The sequence below is a fragment of the Mytilus trossulus genome, chromosome 3 (genome assembly GCF_036588685.1).
Source record: "Mytilus trossulus isolate FHL-02 chromosome 3, PNRI_Mtr1.1.1.hap1, whole genome shotgun sequence".
Classification (NCBI taxonomy): Eukaryota; Metazoa; Mollusca; class Bivalvia; order Mytilida; family Mytilidae; genus Mytilus; species Mytilus trossulus.
Genome location: NC_086375.1, coordinates 51997182 through 52016325, shown reverse-complemented (window position 1 = coordinate 52016325; position 19144 = coordinate 51997182). Strand labels below are relative to the sequence as shown.

The following is a 19144-nucleotide window of genomic DNA, read 5'->3' as shown; positions in this document are numbered from 1 at the left end:
ATCATAACAGATGTTATCTAGCGGATTTAGCTGCTCCACTTCCAGTTTTGTTGAGTTATGTTTACTATGATGCTTATATTTAAGTTTTGTTAGCTTTTGATTGTTTGTATTCGTTATTTTTGATTCGCTGATATAAATTAAAATAAATAGAAGATTACTTGATTAAACATGTTTTCCTCGGAAAATGTACGTATCAAGTCTGGAATATGGCAGTTGCTTTTCACTTGATCCTTTGACTGGCACAGTTTTGTTTTCGAAGTTGTTTGGAGTTTGGTATTTATGTTATATTTTCATTGATTATTATTATTCTTTTCGAAGAAAATATTATTCGAATACTCACTTGTATTTGTACAATAATTTAACTGCTTGGTAACATTTAGTTGGTTCCTCTGACATGTCCAGATAGTTAAGACATTCATTAACAATCTTGATATCTACAATTGTAAACACTGCAATGAAATACTTACTAGAGGTTGCAATTTGTAAATATGTACAAGCTAGCTAGTCATTTTGGGGTGAAGAAAACACAGGAGAATTTTTTTGAAAACGTTCTTTCCTCTGAAATATATGTGAACACTGAAAGTTGCAAATAGAAGTCAAATTAAAGCATATATGGTACCTACATCTATCATCGAAGAGCCTTTCAGTAAAATATTGATGGATATTGTTGAACAGTTAAACACCTCGGAGACATCGTTTTATCCTTAATATTGTTGCTGATACGATCTTATACCCAGAAGCATTCGCATTTAAAAGTTGTAAAACTGAAAATGTAAATCAACTGAAAAAAGATATCAGGATTAAATTTTGTATTTGCGCCAGACGCGCGATTTGTCAATAACCAACTGTTTGAATGAAATTTTCAGCAGGGTAGGAATTCCAAAACTATTATGATCTATCAGGGATCTAACTTCCAACAAGTGAACTTTGAAAAAAAAACATTATGGATTTCTCAAGGAAAGAAAAATAACAATTTCTCCTTATCGCCCCTACGCGAGTATTGAAATCCATGTTTAAGAAATTTAGTGTCGAAAAGGAAATTGACCGGGACATTTTATTACCTTATTAAAGGCGGTACCCCATGAAGATCCATGTTTTGCTTCGTTTCAGCTTTCTGGTTTGAATGTGCGAGGGCTGACTGAAATTTTGCAGGATTAGATAACTAGAGAGGGATCCAGTAATAAATCCTTTATTGAACATGTTGTTATTATTAGGGAGAAATGCAGAGATGACAACCTTGGTAAAGAGCGATTTGGAACGTCGGAAACATCAAGTTAAGTTATGATATGATAAACCAGTTGTGCAGAGAAGTTGTAATGCAGGGGATGACGCACTCACCTTACTTCCTTCAGAAACCAAGAAAAAGACAGCACAGTGAAAAGGTCTGTTCAATGTTGTTGAGCATGTTAATGACAGATTATTGGATTGGAGATAAGGATACTACAGATACAATTCAGTCGGCTTCATATCTTGACTTAAATCTAGAAATTGACAATGAGGGTCGGTTGAAGACAAAACTTTACGACAAAAGAGATGATTTCAGCTTTCCAATTGTGAACTTTCCATTTCTAAGTAGCAACATTCCAGCAGCACCTGCATACGGGGTATATATCTCCCAATTGATACGATATTCCCGTGCTTGCATTTCCTATCATGATTTTCTTGATAGAGGGTTACTGCTTACAAGGAAGCTATTAAGCCAAGAGTTCCAAATGGTGAAGTTGAAATCATCCCTTCGTAAATTTTACGGACGCCATCACGAGTTGGTTGACCGTTATGGAATAACCGTTTCACAAATGATATCGGATATGTTCCTTACGTCGTAACTACAATCCCCTTCCCTTTCATGAATTTGACCTACCGAATTAGACTATTTACCGGATTTGTAATCACATAGGCAACACGACAAGTGCCGCATGTGGAGCAGGATCTGCTTACCCTTCCGGAGCACCTGAGATCACCCCTAGTTTTTGGTGGGGTTCGTGTTGTTTATTCTTTAGTTTTCTATGTTGTGTCATGTGTACTATTGTTTTTCTGTTTGTCTTTTTCATTTTTAGCCATGGCGTTGTCAGTTTGTTTTAGATTTACGAGTTTGACTGTCCCTTTGGTATCTTTCGTCCCTCTTTTAATGTCGGTGGACGCAGAGGCAGCGTTACAGACCATTTAAACCATTTGAAGAGTATACTCGTGCATTAATGCATATTACAAACGACCGAGAGGACACTCATTTCAGCTAGAATAGATATTTCCAAATGATAACAGTATACCTGAAGTTCAAAGGTGTTTTTTTGGAAATGTACCAGAAGGATGTTCATTAGTAACACAATATTCGTACTATTAATGAAATATCTCTATATATAAGACAGTAACGTATTCCGATTGCAAAACTAGAGGCAGTTAAGCGAGAGCCAGATGACATGCTTCAGCAGGATATCATTTAACCATCAAAGAGTGCGTGGAGTGGTGCACCTATTGTTTTATTGACTTAGTCAGACAATCAGTACATGCATTTGTTATAACAAAACTTTTAACATGACATAAGTTTATTTGAAATTCACCCAAATTCCTCGCATCAGCGATGTATTTGAGAAGATTTGGCAAGTCAAATATCTCAGTCATTTTGACTTATTGAAGGGATTTTACCAGATCCAACTATCTGAAGACATAAACAAATCAGCATTTATTTACACCATAGGGCTGTTTAGAATGATGACATATAACCAGCAACTGTTTGCATCTCATGGACCGTGTTTTTGGTGTATACATCAATGCAATGGTATATTATAATCTCCAGCGATACATATGAACCTATGGATCATGTCAGATATGATAGATAAAATAAAACATGCAAGATTACCTCTACTTCCGACTTGTAAACTTTGTGAAAGTGAAAGCGTGTGCTTCGAAAAGACAAGACCAGGCCTTGAAGGCATTAAACTTTGCGCAGTGCTCGGGGCACAAAAATCATGCTCGAAACATGAAATCCAGCAATTTCATTGTTTGATTTTCGAGTCTGAGTACAAAAATGATGCTCGAAAGATTTATGACCGCAAGGCCAGATCTTAAGCAGATTTAAGCAATGAAAGTGTTTGTGTTACCATGAACTGAAAAAGGATTTACGATCTTTCCTTTGACTAACAGGATACTATTACCAATACATAAAAAACTAACAAGATAGGCTCACCAAATACTGAATTTCTTAAAATGGATACTAAAATAAGATGAACATAACACATGCGTTAAAAATGTTGAAAGACTATTTAACTACATTACCTGATTTGGCAAATTCTGATTTAATTTTTTTTTTAATTCAAACCAATGCATTTAACATCGCAGTTGGAGCCGTAAGAAGTAAGAAACTTCAGGATGGTGAACATCCAGTTGCTTTCTTAAGTAAGACATTTAAACAGATGTTACAAAACTATTTGAGAAGGAACTATTAATACCTATTGTCTGGGCTCTTGGATCATATAACATTATTTGGATGGATAATCGGTAAGTGTGGTTAAACAAAATGATGTGTAGAGTTCAGAGACTACTAAGATGGTAATAAGTCTTACAGCCATATACGTATACGTTCAAAATAAGATATGGAAAAGGCAAACAAAATATAAATGTCGATGGATTATCAAGAATTATGGTATACCTATGCTGTTGGGATTTACATGTCGAACATGTTCTTATATTATTCAGAGCGGATTTGTTTAGAAAGAACATGTCAATATACAATAAAATTGAGAATGAAAATGGGGAATGTGTCAGAGAGACAACAACCCGTACATTAAAAAACTCTTCATAGATACTAGGACTAAATTTTGTATATACGCTAAACGAAGAGCCTTGAGGACCAAAATTCTAAAAGTTTTGTCAAATTCATCTAAGGTAATCTATGCCTGAGGTAGATAAGCCTTAGTATTTAAAAAAATCAATATTTTGTAAACCGTTAATTTATAAATGTAGCCATATCAATGATAATTCATGTCAGTACAACAAGTGCTCACTACTGGGCTGGTGATACCTGCGGGGGGTAAAAAATCTCCACCAGCAGTGGTAGTAAATAAGACAACAGCAGAAGGTCACCAACAGGTCTTCAATGTTGCGAGATGTCTCTTTTATCAAATTATAAGGAATTTTAGTGTAAAATTCAAAGTCAGTTATTTGTGAAAATTAGTCAATAATTATGAAAAGTTGATAATAATGCAGTTTTGATAAAAATGAAAAGGAACCCGCTACTATTGTTTACATCTGTCCTAGATCAGGAATCTGATGTACAGTAGTTGTCGTTTGTTTTTGTGGTTCATAATTGTTACTCCTTTCTCGCTTTTTATATAGATTAGACCGTTGGTTTTCTCGTTTGAACGGTTTTACACTATTATTTTTTTGGAGCCCTTCATAGCTTGCTGTTCGGTGTGAGCCAAAGCTCCGTGTTGAAAACCGTAATTTGACCTATTATGGTTTACTTTTATAAAAGAGGGACGAAATATACCAAAGGGACAGTCAAACTCATAAATCGTGACTTGGATTGATAGTTGTCTAATTGACACTCATACATAATCTTCTTATATCTTTAGAAAGTCGTTGAAATTATGTGATTGAAATAAAAAAATGTTCCATTGGATTTAATGATAATCTAACAATTTCAGTGCATCTTTATGTGAATTGGTTAAAATTTAGAAAGTTAAATGTGCACATGTGGTAGGACTGAAAATTTGACAATATTTTACTTAAGTGACTTTATTTATTTCTATAAGATCAAAAATAAATAAAACATGCAGTTTATGCAGTGTGCGAAATTTATTTTACTGACTAGTGTGTCTGATTTATAGTTTTTTACAAGGACTTGCCCAGAGCCATTAACGGAATTTCAGAAAAAAACAAATGCACTTTATAGTTGGAGGCATGTTACCTCAAGTGGTGCTATAAACGATGAAACAACCAAATATAAAAAATACAATCACAAAAATACTGAACTTAGAGGAAAATCAAGTTGGAATGTCCATAATGACATGGCAAAATTAAAATACAAAACGCATCAAAAACGAATGGACAAGAACTTTCATATTCCTGACTTGGTACAGGCATTTTCAAATGTAGAAAATGGTGGATTAAACCTGGTTCTATAGCGCTAACCCTCTCACTTTGATTTTTTTTTATAGATGTATTGTTGATAGAAGACCAAACCCTGTTCCGGTGAATCTGTATATTTTTCAGAATAAGCGAATAATTTACCTCAAGTGGTGAACAGCGGTATACTACTGTTGCCTTTATTTATTATTTATTATTATCATTTAACCTCAACAAATTTAGGGACTTCCTACATTTTTCAGTTTCTTAGATGCTTGAAGATGCATTCACATGTTTTTTTTTTATATGTGATACACTTGTACCACGGATTGAAAAATCTATACTTTTAAGTGAGTAGACCTCATTTAGTGTCATGCATTTGTCATCCTCGCTTTTGATTATTCAGTTTGGGTTATTTTGGGAGGAAAATAAAGGCGTCTGGATATTGTTTCCGTCATCGGAAGGACTTTTGATTAGTTATCAAAAGTACCAGGATTATAATTTTATACGCCAGACGCGCGTTTCGTCTACATAAGACTCATCGGTGACGCTCAGATCAAAATAGTTAAAAAGCCAAATAAATACAAAGTTGAAGAGCATTGAGGATCCAAAATTCCAAAAAGTTATAGACAAAACCTCCGTTTAGGTCGGTTTTAGCCTAATTTTCACAAATACTTATGGACAGGTCAATTATTTATGCTATTTATACATAGTATTATTATTTAATTAGACTATTTACAGGATTTGTAATCACATAAGCAACACGACGGGTGCCGCATGTGAAGCAGGATCTGCTTACCCTTCCGGAGCACCTGAGATTACCCCTAGTTTTTGTTGGGGTTCGTGTTGTTTATTCTTTAGTGTTCGATGTTGTGTCATGTGTACTATCGTTTTTCTGTTTGTCTTTTTCATTTTTAGTCATGGCGTTGTCAGTTTGCTTTAGATTTATGAGTTTGACTGTCCCTTTGGTATCTTTCGTCTCTCTTTTATACATAGTATAATTATTTATGCTATTTATACATATATATAAATAAAGTGTATTTGCAATTTACAATCATTTCCAAGTTTATTATCCAAGTCGATCACTGCTATAGTTTATAGATTGTCAATATAGAAGTACCATTGACTGTCGTGAATAACAAAGTTTTTGTTTTTGTGAATTAAATCGAGGTAACAAGGAATTTTGACAGTTTTTAGTATATGTTCGTTCATAGTTTAAAGAAAAGCACGAAAATAATTGAAATTAATAGAAAAAAAAGCGGACTTTGGAAAAGGGAAAGGACTACAAAATCATACTACAACAGTAAACATAATTTCAACCATGCTCTGTATACACGCGATATCGCAGGTGTGATCTTCGCTTTTGATTATTTGGTTTGGGTTATTTTCAATTGAAAGAGAAAATAAAGGCGTTATGATATTGTTTCGTCATCGGACGGACTTCCTTTAATGCCCGTGTCACACTTTCTCGATTTTTACGACGATGGCAACACGAATATGGAAATTTTCAAAATCGGGACTGGTCGTATCCAAATCGGGCTATTCCTAGTGCCATCTTTAATCATTGTAGAACCATCGGCCACTTTTTCTAGCTTTCGGGGACAACTTCGGGAAGGGATCTAAATTTTTTAACATGTTATAAAATCCCCGAAGGTGCGTCCGATGTTGAGGGTTCGTATTGAGTTCGTATCACTATCCTCACCATCTTAATGTCACCGGGAATGCATCTTTGAACATCGTATTGCATTCGTGTTTCCATCGTTTCCATCGGGCAGTTTTGACATTACGATATCTACACGAATGAATCACGAAGCTACCCGAAGGTCTTACGATGGCAACACGACTTCGTGAAGACCTCGTAATCCCGTCGTATTGCCATCGAATAAAAGTACGAAGGCGACAAGATGGAACCACGACGGCAATAAATCCAGCTAAATGTAAGTTAATTTTCGCGCTAAAATACATTTAAAGTGCCATGCGCTATATGCACTGGTCAGTCTAATACGACAGTTAAGAAAGACGTTCACAAAACATGGAGCTCATATCATATGATTCTATGAAAACAAGAAAGGAGACATCGTTGTTTCTATTAATTCAAATGGAACAAGAAGAGCAGCTAATACAGGCTCAGGATTTACTTTTACAAGTAAAATAATATTTTTTGTCAATTTTTCATATCAAGTAACATAATAAAATTCATAAACGCGCCTCGTACACCAACATTGCAGGTATACGTATATAGGGAAACCAACTTTTTCTTCATTATTCTGATGTTTTATGTATCGTCTGAGTTGTTGTCACACGAATGTTTACTCCATAACCATTTTGTTTTCTATATGTCATATTTTGCCACATTTGTTGCTTTCCCCACTTCCTTCCTTTTTTTCTATATTATTATGATATTCTCCTGGAAAGAGCTCTTTTTTTTAATAAAAGGGATCAACGAACTCATGACCTTACCTTTAAGATAGATCAGTAAACATGGGCATACTTATGGGGGATTATTCAGACTAGTGCACACCTTTTACAGTTCAAACAAATGCAATGCCGAGCAAATGCAATGCAATTCCCTCCTATGTAACATATTGGGGACAAATATGGACACTATATTTGTATATGACACATGCAGAAAATGGTAAATTGAATATGCATATTTAATTCATAAACTATTTTTTTTAGAAATCAACCAAAACAAGCTGTACACAACGTCTTTTAGACATCGTTTGGCCATCGCGCCATCATCGTAATCCATCGTTTAGCCTCCGTAATCCATCGTGTAGCCTTCGTGATCCATCGTGTAGGCTTCAGCTGAGATATGAAGCTTAAATACCCGTCTTCGGTTAACCTTCGTATGTCCATCTTTTGCTATCGTATATAATTTCGGCACCATCGTATAGACTTCGTTATTCATCGTACTTGCTTTGGTCACTTTTTGGTATTTTAACGAGATCGGGACCAACTTCGTACGAACTTACAATTTTCGCTTTCGGGTGTCCATCGTATATAAAAATCGGGACAGTGTGACGCAGGCATTAAAAAATAACAAATAATTTTCCAATGAATTTATAATAAAATTGAGAATAGAAATGGGGAATGTGTCAAAGAGACAACAACCCGACCATAGAGAAGAAAACAGCAGAAGGTTATCAACAGGTCTTCAATGCAGTGAGAAATTCCCGCAACCGGATGCGTCCTTCAGCTGTCCCCTGAATAAATATATATACAAGTTCAGTGATAATGAACGCCATAATAAACTCCGAGTTGTACACAATAAACTAAAATTAAAATAATACAAGACTAACAAAGGCCAGAGGCACCTGACTTTGGACAGGCACAAAAATACGGCGGAGTTAAACATCTTTATGAGATCTCACCCCACCCCCTATACCTCTAGCCGATACAAAAAATAAACGCATAACAATACGCACATTAAAAATCAGTTCAAGAGAAGTCCGAGTCTGATGTCATAAGATGTCACAAAAACAAATAAAACAAAATGACCATGTTTTCACCATATGAATAGCAGGCACAATCCTTCCTGTGAGGGGTTAAGTATCATACCATCATAACATATTATGAGAAGAACATAACCCGTGTTATGCCAACAACTGGGTTTTAAATAAATGTACCGATGATAAAATTAGATTAATGTTTTGACTAGTCTGTAATATCGATAACCCTGGTGTAATATTTTTTTCAGTAATACATAAATTTCTCACGTTAAAATCTTAAACATTGTTTCATACACCAACGAATCATACAAGTTGAGATATACAAACACCGTAAGATGGTGACAAGGGAACGTCACTATCTTAAAATGAATAATTAACGATAGGAAATAATAAATCATCTCTTTTATCATAAATTTTAGTATTAAGCTTTCCGTTAATGATATAGATATAAAAATCGAGGAAAGGACAGTGGTCATTGTTAGTGTTAGCTTTATCTAATGTAAGTTCAACAGGATACATCTCTTAAGTATACAGATCGAAGTCGTCATTATTGAGAGCCAAAATATCATCCAAATATCTGAAAGTATTATTAAATTTGTGTATCAGATGTTGTTAAAATGGGTCTTTCCTGATTTTTGTCATAAGTTGTAACTCATAGCAATACAAAAACAGATCCGCAATAAGCGTTGACAGTTAGTCGCCATTGGAGTTCCGATAACCTGACGATATACGGAATCTCCAAAGCGAACACAACTGTTATCTAGTAAAAATTCAAGGGCAGATATAATATCAAAGCAAGTCCAATTGATATAGTTTTTTGTTTATTGCTACTAAAAAATGACTGAAAAGAGTTTGAACATATATATTCACATTCTGACTTTTTAAATGCTCATTCAATTAGGTGTATAACTTTTTTCTAAATGAGAATGTGAAGAAATGTGATATATAGGGTAAAAAAATCAAAACTTTGATCAGATTCAAAATCACCAATATAAGCATGTAATTATTAAGTGATTCCAACGAGTTTATGACACTCCAAAAGTAATTAATTCCACTATTTTGAAAGTCCTTATTTGAACAATTAATCATCAGGTTTTTTATTATAACAAGTGTACTGGTAGGAATAATAGATAATTTAGTAGTGGAACAATTGCTTGAAGACGAAATAAATCTATATTTGTAAGGTGTTTTGTGTTGTGTAGCTTCGGAAGCCAATACATAGTTGGGACTTTTTTAATTTTTTTTTTGTTCCTGCTTGTAAAGCGGTAGCTAAAAGTTTATGTTTGTTACAGATGTCGTTTTCTGAAAATGGAGTCAGTTGGAATGTTGGTGAATTGGTGATTTCTTTTTATAGAACCTCAATGTAAAATTTACGTCAAACAAGTATAATATTATTAGCAGCTTTATCGGCCAGGACAAAAACAAATTTATTGGCTAGTTCTTTCAGTTTATTTTTGATTCGCAAAATAGGTTTACTGTGGTTATTGTTAACAGTAAAATTTTCTTTAAATTGTTCATTACTGAATTTAAAAAATAGTCCAAAGATTTTTTGTCAGCTTTTCCCCGTTTTATCCATTTCAAACAGTAAGTACTGAGTGAGTCGTGGATGATATTACGACACTCATTCCAATTACAATTGACGGTGAACGGTATTAAGGTCCTCAAGGGCGGTGACTGATATATCATATGGAGACTCAAATAGTTACAATTAGTAGAAAAAACATAAAATAGCGGTTTTTGGAAAAATGTGCAGGATTAAAATTATTGTCAAGTCCCTAAGTACCTATGAAGTTGAATATCTCCATGAAATTATCCAGTCCTAAAATGTTTAACAAGAATTCGTTCTACAACAGTATACCATCAACAAAATGAGCGCAATATCGCGGTTGTATTTTAGTAATTACAATTTAAATACAAACCCCCCTCAAGATAGAATAGTGTATTAATGACGTACCAAGTGTATATGAATCTTCTTGTGTCATATCTCTGTAGCACGAACAATCTTCATCGAATGGAACACAATAGTGCCGATTTATTGGGTATGTAGTAAACTTGTATCCATTTGTATGATCACATGTACAGCGTCTATCCCTAATAGAATTTTCATCTGAGTAAATTATTTGACCTTCTTCATTACACAAGGATTTTTCGAATAGGCATCTTGATTGTTCGTTTGACCAAGAAGAATTAAATTGGAATTCACCTTCCGAACAAATCTCTGAATTCAAATTACCGGAATCCTTATCTTGTATCGGGTACTCCCCTATGAAAAAGAAAAAAAAATAACATCACTTTGAAGAACTCATCAAAGAAGTAAGTCAATTTCGAGTTTGAAAGTAGGATACATTTTTGTCCTTCTTTGGCAATTATACGGAAGTGGAGTTGTATATCAACTTTTTACCACTCTATTTTGAAAAGTGTATCAAACACGATTTAAATGATTATATTATCACGTCAAAGGTTAAATGTGAAATGCTTTAAATATTGGCGTAAAACTAATACAGAATGACGTTCTTGTTATTTTACATTTCGTATTTTAAAAACTAACTATACTTCTGAACATCAAAATGAATTCATTATTGTATCGAGGTAAAATATTAGGGTGTAATATTCACAAGTGAAAATTCGATTACGAATGATTTATGATTTAAATGTTCACTTGGTAAAACTATATTTATAAAAGGAATTTGTATCTATCTTGATTATTCTCGTAATTTTAGAAAAATGTAACAATATATCGGGTTACATGTAGCATTATTTCTATTATTTATGGGCCAAATAAACTATATATATTCGGGATTTTTGAATAATCAATATAAATATATGTATATACAACTCGTCTAAACATCAACCCAACAATGCTAGATCTGTAAATTTGCTTTCGCAAATTTTTGGTTCTTCCCTCGCCGGGATTTGAACCCATGCTACTGTGATATCGTGACACCAAATCGCCTGCACTGCAGCCGTCCGGCTAGACCACACGACCACATGGGCTGAACAAAAATAGAGCTTCCGTTGGCCGTACGCGTGTGTTACCTTTCCATGTCGGTGTAAATCTAGCGGCGTATTGCAGTACATCATATATAAGACATGAAGAACCAGTTTTATTTGCTAATTGAAAATTAAGCGGAATAAAATAATTTAAGACAGCAGAGAAGATAATTCTGTTTAATTGGTTATTACTAACCGACTTAAATAAAAGAGTGAGCTATTATTACTGTAAATGTATAATGTCTCTAGTCTGGTCAAAGGGTCAGAGTGTCCTAATTAATTAAACGATAAATTGTTGAAATTAGATAACTTGTTTTCACGTGCAGAGAAATTTCTTTTATGACCAATGCATGACCGGATATCATCTTTCTTATTGGTCAATGGCATTGCGGGTCAGCACGAGTTCACGTGTAAGTGCATTGTGATCACTTCCTTTTATCATCAGCATTTGATGTGTTAACTTGTGATTATTATCAAACAATTTGTTCTATTATTTTTATTTCATATAATTTCAACTGTCTTGTTTTGGGTCAGCATTGCCTGCCAAAACGGTTTTTATCTTTATTTCACATAATTTCAATGTATCTTGTTTTGGGTCAGTATAGCCTGCTAAAACTTTTATGATCTTTATTTCATACAATGTATGTCTTTATTGCCGCCCTCCTCATGCTTTCTTTACACATTGTTCGAATGTCAATGGGATAATTCGGTAGGCTCGGTTTAACTTCCTGTATGTATACATGAATAATTCGTAATTCATGTTTTGGTTTTTAATGTTGCTGTGCTTATTCATACTAATTATTCAGATTATATATATAAAACGACTTAATGGTTTATTCCAATGTTGTCTAAATGCTATGGTCTTTAGAGATAAATCCATCATAAAGTTTTTATATTTAACTTAACTGGTTATTACATGTAACTAAATTGTTTTTTTTTCTTTTGGTTAAATGTTTATTGTATGTGTCAAAAGCTATAAATATTTACTCGGTTAAAACTTACATCTTTTAACTTTTATCGCAATTAAGGTACAAATAATTATATGAAACATCACTTAAAGCTGGAATATGATATCATTCATTTTACAACTTTATTTACTACTATACAATATAAACCTTTTACATGTATTGCATTGGAATAACAGTTTGTTAAACTAAGTTCTGTCGCATGCCAGGAAGGAATGAATTTATTTTATGTTAGGTTGAAGTAAGTTTGGTGTATTCCTCCTTTTTTATAGTGGTGTTATAGATATAAATTATTACTATTAATATTGAATGGTGATGTTCACCAGTCACTAAATTTCTAAAAAGCTGTATATTAAAAATTGTTACTAAAACTTTTCTTTTTACCGTATCATGAGTTACGAAAATTATTTCTATAGTCTCATATCAATCCGGATCACAACAAAAATAACTGAGAGTTAAAAGGTTTACAGTAAATATTTATTTACTAATTTCAATTTGAAAATGTTTACCCTATGGAATTCACCCCGCCATATTAGGAATGTATGTACCTTTCCCAAGTTAGGAGCCTGTTCAGTGGTTGTCGTTTGCTCATGTGTTACATTTAAGTTTTTTGTTCATTTAATTTTTGATTATTTTTTTTTTTATGTAAATACGGCCGTTAGTTTTCGTGTTTGAATTGTTTTACATGGTCATTTTGGTGTCTTTAATAGCTGACTATGCAATATAAGCTTTGCTCATTGTTAAAGGCCGTGCGATTACCTATAGTCGTTAATTTCCGTGTTATTTTTGTCTCTTGTGGTGAACTGTCTCATTGGCATCATACCACATCTTTTTTATATTTATGCATTTTCGATTAAAAATGTCAAGTGTAGTTTGGGAATCCTTTGCTCATGATCCCTTACAGAAATAGTCAGATATAAAACTTCGTATTTTGGAAGGATCCAGGGCTTTGTAAACATATACTTTAGTTTTGTTTGAATTTTTAAAATTAAAAATATAGTTTCGGTTAATCAACGTACTTATTGTCTGTACTAAAATATATAATTTTAAAAGGATTCTATATTTAAATGTCTGGATGTAAGAAGAAATATAAATTCTGAATCATACTTACATTGTTGCGATTCTATTGTAATTTAATTGCTGTGATCCTGGTGACAGGTCGGAATAAGATTTACATCTTTTACCAGTAAGAGATAATTTTAAAGTAATATCTTGGTATATGAAAATAGGAACTTTTAATATTTCTGCTTAATGTGGAAACGTTTTACATAATAAAGTGATATGTGTTTGGTGTCCATGTATGTGAATGCATTTTTTTTTCAAGTCATATATAATTGTATTCACGTCGCCAGAGTCCTCGGGTGGGGGATCCACTCTTTTAGCCTTAGAGTGGATTTCACATCCACTCTTTCAGCCAAAGAGTGGATTTGTGGCAGGTTTTTCTCCCCACCTTTGCTATTCTTTGTCATTTATTCAATTGACATAATATTAGTTGATGTAATTTCGTAGTAATTATGTATTATTATTTCATATTAAATATGAACTTTTATGTCAAATGTTTTATTTGCAAAATGTATTTTTTGCATTTTATGATTTTGAATAAATGACCTTTTTTCGTCAGTTTAGTTTTTATATCATATAGCAAATCAAGCTCAGTCTCTGGCTTGTGTATACGTAGTTTGTTTATGGTATCTAGCGGTCTGTCTTAAAACCAGTTTTATTTGCTAATTGAAAATTAAGCGGAATAAAATAATTTAAGACAGCAGAGAAGATAATTCTGTTTAATTGGTTATTACTAACCGACTTAAATAAAAGAGTGAGCTATTATTACTGTAAATGTATAATGTCTCTAGTCTGGTCAAAGGGTCAGAGTGTCCTAATTGATTAAACGATAAATTGTTGAAATTAGATAACTTGTTTTCACGTGCAGAGAAATTTCTTTTATGACCAATGACCGGATATCATCTTTCTTATTGGTCAATGGCATTGCGGGTCAGCACGAGTTCACGTGTAAGTGCATTGTGATCACTTCCTTTTATCATCAGCATTTGATGTGTTAACTTGTGATTATTATCAAACAATTTGTTCAAAATTCCCACCCACATACCGCCCTTTATATTATCTTTTGAAGTAGATATGTATCATATGTTTATTTATGGGGCAGGTTTTTCTCCCCACCTTTGCTATTCTTTGTCATATAGCAAATCAAGCTCAGTCTCTGGCTTGTGTATACGTAGTATGTTTATGGTATCTAGCGGTCTGTCTTAAATATTATTGTTACAGATCAGCTAAATTATCTATAGTAAAGGATCTTGCAAATTAATGTAAAATACAGTCACAGAAAATAATTATATATATATATATATAAGGACGTCGGAATCAGTGACAACTCTACAACAGATTAATCCATCGGATCGGTGATACATGGCTGTGTACATTAAGTAGATACAACTCATCTCAACATTTCGAAAGCAAATTTACAGATCTAACATTGTTAGGTTAATGTTTAGACGAGTTGTATTGGCTATTTAAACTTCAGAATATATAGTTCTATTTGCCCATAAAAAAATAATAGAAATAATGTTTATACTTTTATCTATAAATAAGTTGTGTACTGACTTTTGTACCTTGAACTATCGCTTTGTATTAACGTTTCTGTTATATATAGAACTTAATTAACTACTTCCTGGAATTTTAGTTTCGTTTCTTTTCAGATATAAAAAGACCTTGTGTAACTTTTTCCCGATTTATCTATATATATACCTTATTTGATTACCTACTTGAAATCTATCGTCTATTTTAATACTTTTCTAAGACAAATAAAACTTTCATAATTACCTTCTGGAACTGGTGTTCTACTGTAATTACAGGTCTGCAGAAATTGTAATTGTTTGACATTGTTTCGAACCCGCAAACAATGATAAGTTTGGGGATTCAGACAGATTTGCTGTGCTATTAATTGTCGAAATTGCTTTGGACAGTTGATCACTAATACACTATGATTTAGATCTGTTGTACTGTTAATCTTTCCAATGAATGAAACCTACAGAAATATGAATGTGAATATTAGAATATTTTCCTAGAGAGAATATTAAGGAGAATAAGTTCACCAAACTTCTTATCACATTTAGAATTTGTATGCAGTAAAATGCACGGGTACATTTGATAGTTCCTTAATATTTCTTCTGAAATCTGAAATAATTTCGTCTGACTATAAAATGATAACGTTTATGTTATGCTTTTTGCTTTGCGTTGAAATAAAAAAAAATAGTAAGCTGTAAAAGAGGGACAAACGATACCAGAGGGATGAACGATACCAGAGGGACAGTCAAAGTATCGTAAATTGCAAAACTATGTATTACTCACCAAACAGAAAACAACAACACAACATGATGTGACTTGCATTCTTAAAAAATATGTGATATCCATAGTTTCCTGCTAAAATGTGTAAATGTATGTTAAAGTCATATTTCATATATGAATTATCATTTGGTTTTCTTGAATGACATTTGAAGCAACTATGTATGAAGTATATATGGTTTACAAATACATGTATGTGTACATTGCATATGATGAACAACTATGTGAACATTATATATATGATTAACAAATATTTGTTCATTATATGTATGATTAACAAATATGTGTATATTCTATATGATCAACAAATTTGTGTACATTATATATGATTAACAAATATGTGTACATTTTATATGATCAACAAATATGAGTATATTATAATGATCAAATGTAGAGATTATTATTTGTTTAACATCTATCGTTTATAATGCAGTACATTTTTTAAGAGAGGATGCTTACAATATTTTTGCCTCTTATGCATCAGCAATGCATCTGATCAAAATCCAAACACTCGCTCAGTATTCCTCTGATCTATATTGACCAGGGACAAATTAGTCTGTTTTAATAAAAAGTTATTATTAAAATCCGAAACTTGTAAAAGCAATTACTAACGAAAGTTATATCTAAAACAGGTGGTTTGCGCTTCGTTATCTTAGTTTGTTTAAATGATAACAGGCTGGAATTGGATATTTATAGAAAAACGATATTGAACAAGTAAGTAACAATGACCAAGTATTGCGATCGATCGTGATTCAATTAAATACTTCAAGTTAACTTCTACATATGTGAAATTTATTTGGTATTATAAACAAAAATATAAAAAAATGTGTGTGTCAAAATGGTTTAATTTCCTCAATTATACTGTGCAGCATTAGCAAGAAAAAAATGCAGTATTTTTTTTATAAATACACAAAAGAAGACCCGTAATCTCAATCTCACGGGGATATAAGATGTACACACACTCTGAAATGTGGGTTGTTCAGTAAAACGACATAATAAATGCATTTAAAACAAAATTTTAAGACTTTTGCTATATGTTCTTTTTTTTTTAAACTTTTGATAGGTTTTGATTAATTCTGTGTTAATGAGTACAAAAACACAAATACAAGTCGACAAGAAGTTGTTTTTATCATTACCCATTGACATATCCGGAGGGTGACTTCAACTTTACCATTTCAGACTATAAGTTCAACTTGTATAGATATACCTGTAGACAATTTATTTCAAGTATTATTATACGGTGATGTTGTTAACAGAGTCTTGAAATTAACTAGTAGTTATGATTCGCGTAGACTGATCAACCCTGTAAACTAATTGTCATAAAAAAATCAACGCTGTAACAAGATAATTGAATATCGTTCTTTTGGTACAAATATTGATATTGTTATTAAATTAAAAGAATTATAAATATAATTGTTATACACATATACACTTTTACGGCACTGGAATCTGTCGATACCTATATTTTGGCGTTTTGCAGGATCATTGTTTTTTCTTTCTGTTAATGACGTCTGTACCTCAAATTACTAGTAATTTAAGGTGACCTATATGACATTTTAGCCTGCAGTATACACTTTGTTTTTATAAGTTGTTATTCGCTTTGAACTGGTAAAGAAAAAAAATAATATTTGTGTTAATATTACGGAACTGTCAAAAAGAAATTACTGCTTTACCTGTAATCAGCGACACAACTTATAAGTTGACCGACCATACCTGGCTACAATTTAAAAAGTTTGCTGATAGATAAAAATGAAATGAATAATATGAAATATTTACTTTTTTCCATCAAAACTGATTTTTAAATCGAAAGTAAAAATATATTCCCAGAATTAGAACTGAAAGTCAATATATTAAAAAAAAATACAATTCTAACTGAGAGTCAATTAATCAAAAGGTGTCTGCTTGAAATAGGCATTTATGTGTTACATGTGTAATTACATGACGATCGAAAAACTAACATTCGGATTTTGAATTATTAGGATTTGAAAAATAAAAAAAATGCTGTTCCCTTTTTTTCAAATCTCAAAGAAAACACCTAAAATGGTGTTAGAACACAACCAAAAGTGGACTAAATTATAATATAAACCAATTAGAATAGATATTAATGTGAACCGTTTTATTATTGTTGAATATTTTTTAAATAAAAACTGATTTTTAAATCGAAAGTAAAAATATACTTTCCGAGATCTGAACTAAATATATTATTTACAAAAACAAAACAATTTGAACCAAAATATAATTAATGAAAAACGTATTAGCTTCAAATATGCATTTATATATAATATTTGTGGAAACCTGACAACCGAAATACTAACATACATACCTAAATGTTAACTGAAATGTACTTTAAATAGTATATTCAATGATTAATTTTAAAGGCAACTACTTCCGTGTACAATTAGGACCAATAGACAATACTTTATTATTAAACCTCAGACACATCATTTATACAAGTATACACATTTTATGCTCAATACATTTACCCTTAACATAATAATGCATGCATGCATGGTATAATACAGCAACATGTCAATTTACAAATTACCATAATATTCCACTAAAAAAGACAAACATAATTGATAAGTATCGTGTAAGTATTATTAAAATTGTTTCTAAGTTTTTGTAAAGTTCAACATGACAGAATGTTAAAAACTGTTTTAATTTGTACTCCGTTGTATTTGTAGTATGATATTGTGGTATATATTTATTTCTAAGCAGTTTTATTTCCCGTTTTTGACATTTGAATAGATAAAGAAATTAAAATCCTATACCATTTCCACAGAGATGGAAAATTCGCGCATTTTTAGGTATTCCAAACCATCGTCCAGTTTATACAGGAAATATTTTTTGATCATCTGAATTTTGCTATATAAATCCTGTCACACAGCTTCAACTTTATTAAATAGGTTTCCAAACGAAATTCCGGTTTGTAATCTAAATAAAATAAATACATAGTTTTCTTGTAATACTTATCACAAATATATAACCAAAAATGAGTTTAAACCATATGAAATCATTAATAATGAATTCCAAACATAAGCAATCATGTAAAACTTGGGGCATGATGCAGTTTTACGTTTGTATTATCAATTTTATAAATGAAGGACATGTATTTGTTTTAATTGCAGTTAAGACAAAATATTAAGTCAATTGTATAAATATCTTGTAAACAAATAATTATTTCTGTGACTGTATCTTGCATTTATTTGTAGGATCCTTTACAATAGAAAATTCAGCTGATCTGTTACAATGTTGGGTCTTCTGTACAATTGTTTGTCTGTTTGTCTTTTTATATCTAGTTATCGCGTTGTC

The 19144-nt window shown here is 32.1% G+C and overlaps 1 protein-coding gene across 5 annotated transcripts in view; it reads right to left on the bottom strand.

Annotated features, from left to right (window-relative positions):
- The window catches only part of LOC134711787 (uncharacterized), a 33694-nt gene extending 15469 nt beyond the window's left edge, over window positions 1-18225 (bottom strand). For 3 of the 5 annotated variants that reach the window (XM_063572663.1, XM_063572667.1, XM_063572668.1), the window contains exons 1-6: window positions 18156-18225; window positions 17506-17549; window positions 15839-15910; window positions 15311-15515; window positions 10471-10779; window positions 341-434 (exon numbers count right to left, since the gene is read on the bottom strand). In XM_063572663.1, the coding sequence (XP_063428733.1) occupies window positions 341-434; window positions 10471-10779; window positions 15311-15515; window positions 15839-15901 (671 nt within the window). In that variant the 5' untranslated portion in view covers window positions 15902-15910; window positions 17506-17549; window positions 18156-18225. The remainder of the gene's footprint in view (window positions 1-340; window positions 435-10470; window positions 10780-15310; window positions 15516-15838; window positions 15911-17505; window positions 17550-18155) is intronic. The other 2 variants (XM_063572664.1, XM_063572665.1) reach the window with 2 other exon arrangements.
- Window positions 18226-19144: the final 919 nt, after the last annotated feature.